This window comes from Stigmatopora argus, chromosome 18, assembly GCF_051989625.1.
Source record: "Stigmatopora argus isolate UIUO_Sarg chromosome 18, RoL_Sarg_1.0, whole genome shotgun sequence".
NCBI classification, from domain to species: domain Eukaryota; kingdom Metazoa; phylum Chordata; class Actinopteri; order Syngnathiformes; family Syngnathidae; genus Stigmatopora; species Stigmatopora argus.
Window position 1 is genome coordinate 6,057,692 of NC_135404.1, and position 16,628 is coordinate 6,074,319.

Consider the following 16,628-nt stretch of genomic DNA (forward strand, 5'->3'; position numbering starts at 1 on the left):
CTGGCTATCAAAGTCATTCAGCCTTATTTCACAGCGTGTTAGGGAAGTCAGCTGGTAATCACGGCTGACCGTCCGTGACCATGTAAGGTAGTCAACTTCCACTAGGCACGGACTTTATGAGCAACGCCAGAACATATAAGAACGGGAACCAGTCCAAATGTCGTAGAAAAATATACAATGGAGGATTTTTAGGGCAGACAATGGAGGATTTTTAAGGCAGTGGACAAGCCAAAAGGGCTCCAGTACAACATCCAAGGTACATTTGCGTCAACACTTGGATGGACGCTTTTATATTGGAATTTGTCAGCAGTTAGCTCAAGATACTTGATGACCAGAACCCAAAAAACAGGGTCAACTGGAGTGAGCAAGTAGCAAATAAGGAGCCTCACCATTCCAAAAGCAGGCAGGTCGTGAGAGAAGTCATCGAGACGCACAGAGGGATGATTGGGTTGGAAAACAAAACAACTCCCAACTTTTCCAACAGCAGCGAATAAAATTTGTCAGCCACTTGTATGTGGAATCTTGTTCTTTCTACCTCCACTCGTAAAAAGAACCCCAGATACTTAAACTCTTCCACTTGACCTTTTTCCCACCGAGGGTCGCTGTCTTGGATTTGGGGGTGCTGATTCCCATCCCAACCACTTCGAACTGAGAGTTGAAGATTGCGGCCTGATGAGGCAACAGAACTATATCATCTACAAAAAGCAGACACTAAGACGATACTAAGACCACCAAACCCGACGCCCTCAACACTAACACTAAAACAGCTGCACCTAGATCAGAGGTAGGGAACCTATGGCTCGGGAGCCACATGTGGCTCTTATGATGGGTGCATATGGCTCTGAGCTAAAATATAGAAACCAGTGGTGAGAGAGCCGAGTCCTGAACGCACCAATAGGAACGTCACGTCGGGACTGTGTCATTGATTTCATTGATACTCATTGAACTCATTGATATTCATTGATTAGCAACAGCCAACAACGTTGTCAAAGGAATTCAGAGACTTTTTGTACTTTAAAAGTGACAAAATGACTACAAAGTTCCATGTATTTTGACTTTTAAATTGTGAGTATGGCTCGCAAGGAATAAGATTTGAAAATAGGAATTGTTTATGGCTCTCTCTTTCAAAAAGTTTCCCGACCCCTGACCTAGATGTTCTGACCATGAAAGTTATGAACAGAAACGGTGACATAGAGCAGCATTTGGCATAGTCCAACCCTCAATGGAAACATACGATTTACTGCCAGTTACCCAGAGCAGACTGTGGTACCGATACTCGGACGTTTGGTCGAAAGACATTTGGTCCCCGGACGTTTGGTCGACCGGACATTTGGTGGAATGGACGTTTGGTAGAACGGACGTTTGGTCACCGGGTTGTTACTGTTGAAACCAGCTCTCAAAATTATAATCATGAGAGAGAGAGAGTGAGTTTAATATCTAAATATCTAATATCAAAATATCAACAGTAAACTCTCTGTCATAATTTGACAGTGAGCGAACCCGGCGACCAAACGTCCGTTCTACCAAACGTCCGGTCGACCAAAAGTCCGGTCGACCAAACGTCCGGTTGACCAAACGTCCGGGCACCAAACGTCTTTCGACGAAACATCCGGCCACAGTGGTACCGGCCATACTGGGACCATGTCGACCGGTTTAGGGAATCTGTAAATTTGCTGTAGAACAAGTGCTCAATTGAGTTTTAGAGTGTTGCTAACAGTAGTCCAGATCTCAACAGGGGCTAAACCGATATAACAGTTATCAGATATATTGCTTTGCCAGATGGCAATTGGCGAAAATACATTAGTCTGTTGGAAAAGTGATGTGAAAGTCGCAACGGCTTTTACATCCTATTGTCTAATTGCCTGAAAATAATTACCGTGAAATCAAGCCTGGCTTGCGGCTTTCTGTTATTGCTCAATTTAATTGGTGCTTGGGAATTACAGTTTAGTTGCTAAGACATGATAAACCACAGACAGAGCAACAACAAAAAGTGCCAGGAGAAAAAAAATCATTGTCTACTATTAATTTTAATTCATTTACTGCCCAATTAATGACTTTATTACTTGTTATTTTTGAGAATTAAAAAAAATCGATTTTAATTTAATTAATTTCATTTTCATTCAAAAAACAATAAAACTTTTAACGTAATACACATTGCTATCAAACATTTTTTTATCTAAACAATTGAATTAATTTAAAGATTTTTTTGTTTTTTAAACAAAAATGTCATCAAAGATACTTGCTAACATAAAGATGTAATTTAATTCCATATTTTTTAAATTACATTTATAAAACAAATGCAAAAAAATCCAGTTTTAGTGAGTTACAATTTAATTTAAATAAAAAAAGAACTTGATATACGTAGATATGCATTACTAAGAATAATTTTTGTTTAATTTGATTTTTTTATGATTTATTTTCCCAAAACCTATTCAACTAATCAAATTAATTACTCAAAAATTACCCGTCGAGCCCTTCCAGCATCCACAAAAGTACCAAAACATGCTATTTTTTTTAAAAAGATAGTCCATGGAGATGCTTAAGAAAAAGCACTTGGTAATGTTTTTTTATAGTATGTGTCCAGAAGCCCCTAAGCCAGGAAAAGACCATCTGCAGCCTTGCCCCAAAGCCTCGCCAGGTCGCCCCCGCCAGCCCGCATACTCCAGGCTAGCGTTATTAATGTATTGACGTGCATTATTGATGAGCGGCATTATGATAATGGCTCTAAGAGCACTCGGGGAGGAGGAGGCGGAAGAAGCGTCAAGTCTGAGTGAGTCTGGTAAGCGAGGATACCCCCCACCTAGCATGACGGCCAGCGGACACCCACTTTGCACCCAAAACCGAGAAGAGGCCAAATCTGATAGCATCAGAGAAGGTTCAGCTAGAGTGACGCTCCATCTGTCAGCAAGTACCAATCTTGCTACATGATCAGAATGTCTGACGCAGCGGGAGATCCAGTGGCACTCGACACCGAGTTGAAGTGGAGTCATTGAACTTAAGTCAAGTCCAAATACTCTTAAATCTGATCAAAAACTCTCTGAAGGGGATTTTTAAAAATGTTACATCTCGAGTACCAACCTAAATTCTCTTAAATCTATGTAAAAACTTTCCAAAAATCTCTTTAATTCTCTTAAAACTATGTAAAAATCGTTCCAAAATCACTTAAATTCTCTTAAATCTAGTAACACTTACTAAAAGTGACCTTTGAATCTGTTAAAATAAAAATATTCCCAAAAATTTACTAAAATACTGAGGTAAAAATAGTGACGACCCAAAAATACTTCTTAAAAGTGACCTAAATTCTCGCAAATCTACTGAAATATAGCCTAAAGTGACCTTTCATTCTGTTAAAATGAAAACATTCTCAAAAATCTACTAAAATACTGAGGTAAAAATAGTGACGACCCAAAAATACTTCCTAAAAGTGACCTAAATTCTCGCAAATCTAGTAACACACTTACTAAAAGTGACCTTTGATTCTGTTAAAATAAAAATATTGTCCAAATTTTCCTAAAATTCTGAGGGGGAAAAAGTGACAACCCAAAAATACTTCCTAAAAGTGACCAAAATTCTCGCAAATCTACTGAAATATAGCCTAAAATGACCTAAATTCTGGTAAATCTACTGAGGTATAGCCTAAAAGTGATCTAAAGCCTTGCAAATCTCCTGAAATATAGCCTAAAAGTGCCCTTAGATTTCCAAATTCTCTTAAATCTACTAAAATTCTGCCACCAAAATACTCAGCCAAAATACTCACTTTGGAAATGGGAGAATATTTTCTGTTTGCCGAGGCCAAGCGGCAGTGAAGCCCTCCCATCTCGCACTGGCGCAGAAGCGCACGGTGCTCTTACAAATGGGTCTGTTGCATAATTTAGGTCTCTACCCATCTGAAATACAATTCCATAAAACACGGTATATTGATCGCATCTTTGGAATGAAGATATATCTCTCTCCAAAACATCGGAGGAGTTCAAGAGTTGTCTTTTGTTCGGAAGAACTGAAAAAAGTGCTTTGGTTTTCAGGCGAAACCTTTTCAGAAAACTTCAGCCACACCGAGAGATGTCAACCGTGCACCAAATGCACGGGCCTCTTCCGCATGGAGACGCCGTGCACGGACTCCAACGACGCCATCTGCGTGTGCAACTACGGCTTCTACCTCAACGAGCTGTCGCAGAGGTGCGAGCCGTGTACCAAGTGTCCCATCGGGGAGGGTATGCTGCTCAGCTGCGAACCCCAACACGACACGGTGTGCGAGGAGTGCGGCGGCGACACCTACTCGGACCAGGAGAGCTCCAGGGAGCCCTGCATCCCTTGTACCGCCTGCGACGAGGGCGACGAGCTACTGCTGAAGTTCTGTACGCCCGTCTCGGACACCATTTGTCAAGGTAAGAAGACGTGTTTTCTAACTGGGATGGGTCACACGCAGTGGCGGTCTGTGCATTTTCTCGTTGCGCCTTCAACGGGTAAAGTCCACTTCATAGCAGCATTTAATGATTAAATACAAATACTGGAGCTGTTCAGACATTACAACCGGGCCGGGGGGTGATTTTCCCGGGAAGAGACAGCGATGGACGTCAATGGCGAAACGGCAAAAATTGCACTAAAATGGGCTAAAATCCACTTCCTAGCAGCATTTAGTGATTAATTACAAACACTGGAGCTTTTCAGATATCAGAACCGAATATTATTTAGGAATATAGCCAGATTTTACTCACCAAAAATCATTTTTAACTGTACACAATAGCCATCCTGCTTTCTTTCTTCCTTCTTTTCTATCGCCATTGAAGCTAATGCTGAAAGTCGAGGCTGTCCTGTCGTATTTCTGGCATAGTCCGTCTTGAAAATGGCTTTAAGTCAACACAACAATATATGTGCTTGTGCAGCTAGCTCCAGATACAGTTTGATAGCTCTGGCTAATCACTAGCCAACAGCTCAGCCTACCCACATATATTCTACCAATGCTTTGGAACAAATCATCCAATTTGCCCAAGGTGCCATGTTTTCTGTTGACCTACGCTAGTCCTTCAAAATCCAAATTTCAATTGAAAACACATTAACGTCCCTTCTTGACCAGAAATTCCCTGAATGGCCTGAGGGCATGAATCCAACCAACCAACGCGCGAGCATATTTGTGGTCGATGACTGTATGTCATGGACATTGATATATCGTCTAAATGTGACACTACGGTCTATTGTGAATCCATTGATCCAAATGTCATCCCGGAGCCGTCTTCGGTGACGCGTCTCCATCCCGACGACACAAAGACTCTTTCTCCCGGAAACTGAGGGATTTCAGGAAGGTCGTATCTGTCGACCGCGCTTTTACATGACTGTACCCTGTGGCTATCTCGCTTCGCATCTCAAATTCCGCACGGCTGCCGTCAGCGGCCATCGCCGCGACCCGACGCCCGGCAGATTAAATCGAGTCTTTTGTCCGGCCACAATGAAAGGAGTGTGTCGATTGGTCGCGAGGATGCCCGCCGTTATCGCCGTCTCGAATTTAAGAGAATTATTTGGCCTTTTGAGCCTGGCGCGTGTACATTATTTGGGTGACATCATTGTGGGCTTACTCAAATCTCAGCATTATCCACTTGCTTCATCTTAACCAATTCACAGGGCAAATGCCTATTATTGGTCATTTAAAAAAAAAAAACAGAAAGACCTGGTGTCCCAAAATGTGATGTTTACAAATGTGGACATCAGTTCTGAATAATTATTTTATCACTTTTAGAGAGCCTGGAGGGAGGTCTTAAAACGTACTCGCTCTGTTCTTGTTTTTCTCGGAAGGACAATGACTAAACTGGCTTTATTTTTCTTTTAATTCTATTAATTTCGATATATTTTGTGGAGTGGTTAGCATGCCCGCCTTACAGTTCTGAGATTGAGGGTTCAATCCCCAGTTAGATGACAATGAGTTACGAGAAAGGTTGAATGTGGGACTCATGCTCAGTTTGTTTGGACTTGAATGATTCATCCATAAAAGCATCTTGTCAAGTTTGTGGGACTTGAATCATCAGTACGCTGTTTACAAGTTGCGGTACGTGAGGTGCGTCACCACATGGTCACACATGAGTAAGAATGTGACCAGGCGTGGAATGAAAAAGACACTCCAGCACCACTTGGTTGCTTCAAATACCTGTGGACTAGAGTTTTTTGATGTGGTGCTTTGCAATTTTTGCAAGCAGCCCAGGATTTGATAACAAGCCTACGCATGTGTAAACATCGTTCAATCATTGGACAAAACGGTCTGGGCGGGGTAAAATATGAAGGTAAACTATCAATGGGCTCTAGTGTGAACCTCAATCAGAAAGTATTGATGGAGATATTCCATCTAGTCCACATGTGTCAAAGTGGCGGCCCGGGGCCCAAATCTGGCCCGCTGCATCATTTTGTGTGGCCCGGGAAAGTAAATCATGAGTGCCAACTTTCTGTTTTAGGATCAAATTAAAATGAAGAGTATAGATGTATATTAAATTTCCTGATTTTCCCCCTTTTTAAATCAATAATTGCAATTTTTTAATCATTTTTTTTCTGTGTTTTTAGTTCAAAAATCATTTTGTAAAATCTAAATATATATATATATACATGTATATAATATATATATATATATATATATATATTATATATATATATATATATATAAATAAAGGTAAAATAAACATTGTTTTAGATCAATAAAAAAAACTGAATATTCAGGGATTTTAATCCAGTTCTTTTAATCAATTTATATAAAAAAATGTAAATATTATATCTAAAATGGTCCGGCGACCAGTCTATGGTATAGTCTGGCTTTTGCCCAAAGTCAGCTGCAATAGGCTCCAGCAAGAAGATGAATGAATTAATTTATGGAATATTTACAATTTTTCCTTTAAACTAAACAAAAAAAAGAACATGCTGTTTTAAAATCCAGCTATGTACATGAATAAAATACTACAAATGACAAAATGAAGTACTTGATATCAACAGGCTGAAAAAGATTTGGACTATTTAATGTCTCTAAACAATTCATCCATTATAAAAAGAGCGGTTGATTCATTTGCTAAATAGTTGTCCATGATTTGATAAACATGGCAACCCTAGTTCTTAGGCATAAACTGCAATGTGGCCTATAACAAAGGCAAGTCAGACCTGCATGTCCTAAAACCTCCTCCATTGAGAACGTTGGCTTAATGCATTTGAATCGAACTGACGAGAAGATCAGAATCTAAGGGGCCAGAACTCTGACATCCTTTCGATAACCAGCACAGCACGCCACGTGACCAACGCAAAGACGCCGGAGGGCCCACGCGCCACATCATCATTCGTGGCGCTAACTCAATCACACCGTCCTTATTCCTTGCGTAATCTTTTTAGCGGAGCGCTCGCGTTATCGCTGCCTTCGAATCTGCGGCTCCGCCAGGCGTCCGCGTTTACATTAGGCCGGTCAGATGACACCGGCCCTAAGGCGAGGGAGGACTCGGTCCGACGGTGGGGCGGGTCGAGAACCGGTGAGCGACTGCTTGCGTAAAGACTGGTCGTAACATGAGAGGCTGCAGGCATTGCTGCTAAAGAGGGGAAGGCACGACAACATCCTTTCAAGCGGTACTTTGCAATCACAAATTCTGCTGTTAGGAATTCCTGGAAAGCTGCCATAGTAACACTTAAAGCAATCAAACTAAGGAAACACCGAAATATCCTTCCTACTCTTCTCACAATTCTAATATTATGTTTCAGGAATTAATATTGGCTGCCAGTGATGAAGCTAGTGTCCTAATCCAGGGGTGTCAGACTCGGGTTGGTTCGCGGGCCGCGTTAACGTCAACTCGATTTTATGTGGGCCATTTTAGATATAATATTTAGATTTTTTAAAAATAAATTGATTAAAAGAACTGGATTAAAAGCCCTGAAAACACGACACCCACAATTTGGAGGGTATGCTTGCAAGATGTTAATCTCGAAACTTGTGACACTGACCGTGGTTGAAAGGTCAAGACAGAGCTTTAAAGTGAATTCGAACTCCTCTCACAACAAAACCGGGTAAACTCGGGTCACGTCAGCATGGGATGAAGCAGTGTCCTATTTGTAAAAATAAACACTGCCAAGAAAAAGCTGACATTAAAGTCGAGCTGTTAAACTGACATGAAACATTTACCATCACATGAGGATTTGCATGATTTTGCCTGTAAACACAGGGCAGATTTGAGGGTAAACGCGTGTCAACACCTGAGAGGGCGTTTCAGGACTAGGTCCCTTCACGCCTCGCTTCAACTGGCATCTGCACTTAGAGACGCTCTGTTAGCAACCTCGTTTTTCTTTGAACATGGCTTCCGGGGATTGGCTGCACTTATGTGTGCTGCCCTATCGCCTCAAAACGTCCATGCTCAATGTTGCATTATTCATTCAGATGCTTAAAGGCTACTCAAGGATGAGTCCAAAATACGATGGAGGGCAAAGCCTGCAGACATTCAGGGAACTCTAGCACAATCTGAAATTAGGAACCTGACAAAAAATGCTATTGGCATCATCAAAATGAGTCCATTAATTAATAATATTGTCATATTGTCAGTCTGCAGAAGGTCCCCACCTTGTGGACTTTCTGTGTGCGGCTCCAAATTCTTACCTCGGTCTACAATGTCTTGTGTCTGTCTTTCTACTGCAACCAAGAAATTTCCCGAACATGGGATGAAATAAAGTTCTAACCTAACTGATAGATCTGTAAAAAACGCTTCAGGAGCAGGTTAAGAAAGAGTGAGATCAATTTAATAGGAAATAGGTTTATTACCAGACTGCAGGATGGGGAGAGAGCTCGAACAGCTGTGAACTGCTCACAGTCTGTTGTCCTTGCAACTCTCTCCGAATGAACAGTGGGTCAATCTTTATATAGGAAAACAGGGTATATTATAGTTTCTATGACAATGACCAAACTTTGGGCAAAGTCTGATTAATCAATGTCAAGTCTCCATGACAACGATCAAACTTTGGGAAAAGTCTGATCAATCAGTGGCAAGTCTCCATGACAACGACCAAACTTTGGGCAAAGTCTGATGAATCGCTGTCAAGTTTCTATGATTACGATGTTTCTGTACTTACAAAAACTGACAGTATGAACAAGCAATTGCCAAGCGTCTTTGTCATCTTATCTTACAATCTTATCTTACACTAACCTAATATTATTTATTTTTTGTTTGTGATTTTTTAATGAAAAATATTCTAGATTTTACTTTTGAATTAAAAAAAACGTTTGTTGATTAAAAATATTTCAGATTTTTTTAAACAAATTAATTCTATTTTTTAAATTGTTAAAATGACAACAACAACAACAACAAAAGAGATAACAATAAAAATTCTAAAGCACTTAGTGGAATCCTGCATGAGCTAATGTAAGTAGCGTTGTTAGCTCAGTACGCAGCAGGACAGAATGAGGAGAAATGATATACTTAGTAGACAGAAAGATAAGAGGAGGGAAGATAGGTCAGATGAGTGTGATAGGGCAGATGAGTGTGCTAACGATGTTAGTGGTCAGGACAAATCACTTGCGAGCCTTAATGAGTTAAAATCGGACTTTTAGAACACAAATAGATGACTAAAAAAACAAAAAAAGAAATCTGCAACACAGCGTGAATGCGAACGACGCCATGCCGACTAAACTACCACACGAGCCAGAGTGCTAGGGTCGCCCTCGCCCTCGTCACCTTCCAAATATGTCCCCCCTTGAGAATGCGCTTTATCCACAAGGGCCCAATTGAAGCGACAATGCCGACAGTGTGCGGCACGCTCGAATTGAAGGATGGCGACTGAACGAGCGGAGTCAGAGGTGGCCTACGCCGGTCTGCCCACAATAAGCAACTGTGCCGTACAAAGATGAACAACCGCTGGCGATTCCTCGAGGTTATTGATGTGCTAATGTTGTGGACACGCTAAATCCGGAATGTCCCTGCCATTTTCCTTTTGGCATTTGATTCCCGAAGGACGGCCGTCGGCGGGTTGCCGAATGTTAAGGTCAACCAAACTCGGGAAAGAAATTCCTCCTTCTCTTGGCCAGTTCAATAAGGAAGTAATTTTACTCAATCACCCCCAACCCACTGAAAGAAACTTCATGATAACTCGAGAACAAATCAAGGGATTATTATCAAACATGCATTACGTGTTTGAAATGAAATGGAAATTCAATCAAATAGATGTGATCACAATTTGGAGTAATGAGGTCAAAGGTCAGGTCAAAAAAAGGACTCTTACGATAACTTAAAAGAAAACTTAAACATAAAAGAAACTTCATGATAACTCAAAAATGAATGAAGAAATTGTTATCCAACATGCCGGATGTGTTTGAAATGAAATGGAAATAAAATAAAATAGATGTGATTACAATTTGGAGTAATGAGGTCAAAGGTCAGGTCGGAAACGGTCTCTCACGATAACTTAAAAGGAACTTAATGATAACTCGAAAATGAATAAAGGGATTATTGTCAAACATGCAGGATGTGTTTGAAATGAAATTGAAATAAAATAAAATAGATGTGATTACAATTTGGAGTAATGAGGTCAAAGGTCAGGTCAGAAAAGAAATCTCACGATAACTTGTTTCATCATCTCGCTACCATATGCCTTGAATTTGGCTGTTTAGGCGAAAGTTTTTCCATAGAGTGCTCTAATTAGTTGTTATTATTAATCATTAATCTAATATATATTTTTATAAATGAATAAAATTATAACCTAACAAAAATGTTAATAAAAATCTACATTAAATACATGAAAACAAGGATTTAAAAAAAACGCTCCAGTTATGGCCTAAAATAGACGCAAGTTATTTCCTTCTTTATATGTCTTACATTACATACATTTGTTCATTCGTCCCTCCCATTCCACATGGATTGGACATCTAAGTGCAGTCAAAGGCTGCAGATTAGTTTAGTACCTGCCTCGTACAGCGTAAAAATATTTGACAAGATATAGAGAATATATAGATTTAGAGAAAAAAATACAGAGAAATAAAGACGAGAGTGAAAGCGGAACTACTGCAGAGACTAAGAAAGACAGCATTGACGCTGAAAAACATGCTCCGCTCGATAAAACCGATGGAGTTACTTTTGAGTCTTCTCAGGTTTCTCTGCTTGACCTCCACCGCTGCTGATTGCATTTCGTCGCAGAGAAAACTGAGAAGGCAAGGGAGAAACTTAAAAAAAAACGGCAAAGCAACGGGATTAACTGTCTCAGTTTGATTTCGCGGCTACAGAGGGCGGCCCGTGTGCCGCCGGCACGTCACGACATGCGGAATAAAATAAGCATTAAGTGTGTAAGTATAGATTGAAAGACGAGCGACATCTGCTTCAAAGCGGAAACAGTCAGGTGTGGCGCGCACACAGATAACAGGTTAGCCGAGGATGAAAACAATTCTGTTTTTCTTGTTTGAAAAACTTGTATTTTAATTAAAAAGAAGCATCACGTTTGTTTACTCATTCTTATTTAATTAATGTATTTACTCGCATATAAGCCGCATTTGTCGGACAAAAAAAATGATGACTCAATCGAGGAGACGGCTTATATGCGCATAAAAAGACGACATGCACGAAACTGCAAGCTGACAAAAGCAAAACACCATAACGCCATGACACCATGACGCCATGACGTCATGACGCCATGACGCAAGACAATGTAGCCGATACGGTCATTTATTTCAAAATAGAGAAAAGATAAACGGATAAAACCCTAAACAAAATTTCTTTTGACATCTATGAATGAAATTCAAGAAAAAAACGTATCTTGCAAAAAAGGTAAAAAATATACACAGAGGCGGCTTATATGCGAGTAAATATGGTAATACATGAGGTAAGATAAAAAGACATTTGACAAATTATCCTTAAAATAGACCATTTAAAAAATATTTATTTTTTTCATGTTTTGGGATAATTTATCTGCCAACAATTTCTCTAATTAATCGATTATCGAGACCAGTTGTCAGCTAAATTGATAGGCTGCCAGTCGCGTGGTATCCTGGTAATTTGACAGAATTAGCACTTGTAAATGATTTTTGTCATTTTGACAATTGCCCTTCTGTTTGCTTTTTTATAATCCTATCACAAGTTTTGTAAAAATAAAAGTCTGGACCAAAACCCACATTTTCCATTTAGGCCATGTCAAATCAACCAACCCCAAACCAGACAGTCTATTATGAAGTGAAGGCGCTTTTTTTTGGACATAGAGAGATCAGATAGATGCAGAGATGGGAGGTGATAAAGGAAGTGAAGGAATAAAAGGACGCAACCAGGTGGATTGGCCGCAACGTGTATCGAGTTACTGCTTTTAAAAAGCCGCTTTCAAAAGCGGGAGCTGCCAAACTGATTGTTGCGTAAGAAAATGTCTGTTGAAGAGCCAGTAAAATGGGAAGACGGTTTTGGGGGGGGTGAGTGGGCTATCGGACTGGATAAAGAGGATCTTTGTCAGGGAACGGTGTCTGCTTTCCAGAGGGGAAAAAGAGAGACGGACAAACGGGATGGAAATCAATACACTGCAGTGGATGTATTGAGCTTTGATCAACAGTCTTCCTTCTGTTCAAATTGCTTTTATGTTAGTTCATTAAGTCATTGTTTGCCATTGACAGCAGTAGACGTTGCTTGCAATAGATGTCCAATTTGGACTGGGAGGGCCGGCAGCGATGGCCTGACATTATCTTATTTATTTTTTTGAAGTATTTATTCTTAAATAATTAAATTAGCATTTTGTGAAAAAGAAATAGAAAATATTCATGTTTTTTTTTAATGTTTTTTTTTACATTAAAAAACAATAAGAGAACAAACAGAAAACCTATTCATTTACTTCATTTTTATTGTTTTTTTTAAATTTTATTAAATTTTTGCAATTTAAAAAAATGAGGAAAAAATGAGTGTTTATTGAATTAGTTTTTCTAAAACTTAACTTAAAAAATGTATATCTAATGTTCTCAATGCCAATGAGAATATTGTGCTTTTCTGTTATTTTAGAATTTTCTAAATATAATTTTTTTTCATAAAAAATAGGAAAGCCAAACTGTAAATATTCTACTCATTTAAAAAAATATGTGCGAAAATCAAAAAGAAAATAGTAAATATTACTATTCTTGACATATTTTCAAAGATTTTGTAATTTAATTTTTTCAAATTTAAAAAAAATGCCTACTTTCATATTACTTAACCAAATTGTAATTAGCTCAATACTTTAAAAAAATTGAATGGACGTCTTATCATCATCAAGGAATTAATTAGCCTTAAATGTCACTAACACAGAAAAAAAAACAACATTCTGTCTGTCTGTTACAGAACAATACCCGTCCATCTCACCCACGCCCTTCACCGCTGCCTCCACGCCCACCTACGACGACTTCCCGGTGGGCAGTCCCCCGCCCGACGGCCCTACGGACGACGACATCATCGCCGCCACCACCGTCGCAGACGTCGACTCGCACGAGCCCATCTACCGCAACCTAAACGACAAACTTATCCCCGTCTACTGCTCCGTCCTGGCGGCCGTGGTGGTTGCCCTAGTGGCCTTCATCGTCTTCAAGAGGCGAGCGCCACCGTCGCTTTCTCTACACTTGACATTTTTAACAATTCGACTTCTCGCTCTCCGTGCAGGTGGAACAGCTGCAAGCAGAACAAGCAGCAGGCCAACAACTGCACGTCCAATCAAAACCAGACGCCGTCACCCGAAGGCGAGAAGCTACACAGCGACAGCGGCATCTCGGTGGACAGCAACAGTCTGCACGAACAACTGGGACAGAACCAAACACACACGGGTACCCATTTCACGCTAACTGACGCCGGATTGGTTGGAAGTGGTGTCCAGACTACGGCTCCCGTGACCCAACTGCTTCCCGATGGCCAGTTTTAATTGGCCCGCAGTAAATTATCAATCAAAAATGGCATGGACAAGAAGTTTAAATTGACCCTACATTCTTTTGCACGGATCCGTATAAACACTAGTCAGAGAAACTGTTTAGTGTTTTAATATTTTCATTATTTATTCATTATTTTCGGACCATTTATCCTCACAAGGGGGGTGCTGGAGCCTATCCCGCGGCACATTTGTTGAAGCGCTTTGGCAATCGCAGGCTATAATGAGACAAACAACCATTTATACTCATACTCATACCTAGGGACAATTTAGACCACATGTGTCAAAGTGGCGGCCCGGGGGCCAAATCTGGCCCGCTGCATCATTTTGTGTGGCCCGGGAAAGTAAATCATGAGTGCCGACTTTCTGTTTTAGGATCAAATTAAAATGAAGAGTATAGATGTATATTAAATTTCTTGATTTTCCCCCTTTTAAATCAATAATTGTAATTTTTTAATCATTTTTTCTGTGTTTGTAGTTCAAAAATCATTTTGTAAAATCTAAAAATATATAAAAAAAAGTTAAAATAAACATTGTTTTAGATCTATAATAAAATGAATATTCAGGGCTTTTAATCCAGTTCTCTTAATCATGTATTTAAAAAAAAAATCTAAATATTATATCTAAAATGGTCCGGCCCACGTAAAATCAAGTTGACGTTAAAGCGGCCCGCGAACCAACCCGAGTCTGACACGCCTGATTTAGACTGTTCCACCAAGCAACCATGCATGTTTTGGAATGTGGGAGGAAACTGGAGTACCCAGAGAAAACCCACCAAGGCACAAGGAGAACATGCAAACTCCAAACGGGAAGGTTGTAAGCCACCAAAGGAATGAACCCTCAATCTAGGAAAACAATGAGTCGGACGTGCTAACCACTTGACCACCATAAAACCAAATATCATCTGGAAACGCTGGTAAGCGTTCAAAAATAAACCCATTGTCACCGTCTCGTTCCAGTGGTGACCCTAGACGAGGACTCCTATCTGCTGCTTCCCCTGCAAACCCGCGACAAAGTGGAGCAGCTGCTGTTCAACGGCGGCGACGAGAGCGAGATGGAGGACGATTGGCGCAACCTAGCGGGCCTGCTGGGCTACGAAGAGGACCGCATCGCCGCTTTCCGCCTGGACGAGCACCCGGTTCATGCGCTCCTCTCCGACTGGGCGTCCAAGGACTGCGCTAGCGTGGACGCCCTGCGCACTGCTTTACGCAAAATCAACCGCAACGACATCGCTCAGAGTTTACCGCAAGCTCCCGCCGCCCCCAAACCTACCGCCACCTCTGTGGTTTAGCCCAAGTGAACTTTTCGTTTTATTTTGCTTGAACGCGGACGGAAACGAGCTTTCGGAGTCACAATCCTCGCCATTCTGCGGATGGAAGTGCCTCTCCCCAGTGTTACAAATCGCCGCCATCATACCAAAGAGATGTTAAAGACTCCAGACTACTGATGATAAGCACCATTATTTACATTTTCTGCCTCCTGATCTGGCAGAACTACCGGATCTGGATTCTCGCAAGCGCTCAAGTTTGGATTTTTGGACTTTCCACTGAAGAAGTGTCCACACAAACCACAATACATGTAATCATGCATGGATTTAGCATAGAAAACACACGGCATTTAACATACCACACACTTTCTGATGGATTAATAGAAAGCAGCAACTTTTTACACACTAAAAGTAGCTCACTGGAAACTGCAATTAGGGACACTATGATGTTAAATGTGTAAATTAGCAGTATATTATATATAAAAAGACAGCATGTCCAAAAAGCATATTGTACACACACGAGTAAGCTACGAAACATACGAACCCGCATGCAGGCAGTAGAACAAAAAAAAACAATCAATGTTCTCCTCTCTCAGGTGTTGTCCTTAAAATTGTTTATTTTAATTCTGCCATTGAGGGCGATAGACGTCCAATTTAATTGGACGGAAAGTGGCTGGCAGTCAATGAATAAGTTAAATGTATGTTTTTATTAGTTTAGGCTGATTCTCAAATTTGGAAGGATAAAAACAAAAATGGTCATTTTTTTGTTATTAATTTAAAATGTTTTCAAATCATTTTTATGTTTTGAGGTACATTCAAAAAAAGACAAGTGACAAAAAATATTTCCAAAAATTCTCATTTGTTGTTTTTGTGTTGATATTTTTTCCTTTTTTTTTTTGAATTCTTTGACTGTCAGATTTTTTTCTTATATTGCAATGTTTTAAACAAAAACATTGTCCCCTCAAAATAAATTCAGATTTTATTTGTGTTTATTTTTGTTGTACAACGTAATTGTACATTCCTTTTTTTGGCATTATTTTTTTTTCATTATTTGAATGTTTGTCTAATATTTTGCCTCATGATTTAATGTGTTCAAATATGACAATACATGTCTATTTTTAATGACTTTTGATGTCAAACATTCTTTGACTGTCTGAATATTTGTCTTATGTTGGAATATCAGAAAGTATAAAAAAACTGGAAAAATTAGCGGATTTTTTTGTTTAAAAAGGGCCTATTTTGGTTACGTGTGCTCTTATGGAGGCGGAATATATTTGAAGGAATATTACTGTTACAAAAATGAAGGTATTCTCATTCACATTTTTACATATTGTTCTCAATCGTAGCACTTTTGTGTGACATGAATTCCCTTTGTGTGTTTTACAAAACAAGTGCCTGGCAACTATTTCAGGGCTTATTGATGTTTCCTTTCGGATGTTTTTGTAAACTTCTGTTACTGTAAATACATTTTTTTTAAGTCAACATACTAGGACCAATGTAGACATTCAAATCTCAC

At 39.8% G+C, this 16,628-nt stretch overlaps 1 protein-coding gene across 1 annotated transcript in view; it reads left to right on the forward strand.

The window, feature by feature from the left end:
• ngfrb (nerve growth factor receptor b) overlaps positions 1 to 16,130 on the forward strand; it is a 21,057-nt gene extending 4,927 nt beyond the window's left edge. Inside the window, exons 3-6 of the mRNA XM_077625297.1 lie at positions 4,023 to 4,385; positions 13,272 to 13,518; positions 13,587 to 13,747; positions 14,805 to 16,130. Of these exons, the coding sequence (XP_077481423.1) occupies positions 4,023 to 4,385; positions 13,272 to 13,518; positions 13,587 to 13,747; positions 14,805 to 15,136 (1,103 nt within the window). The 3' untranslated portion in view covers positions 15,137 to 16,130. The remainder of the gene's footprint in view (positions 1 to 4,022; positions 4,386 to 13,271; positions 13,519 to 13,586; positions 13,748 to 14,804) is intronic.
• The last annotated feature ends 498 nt before the right edge of the window (positions 16,131 to 16,628 follow it).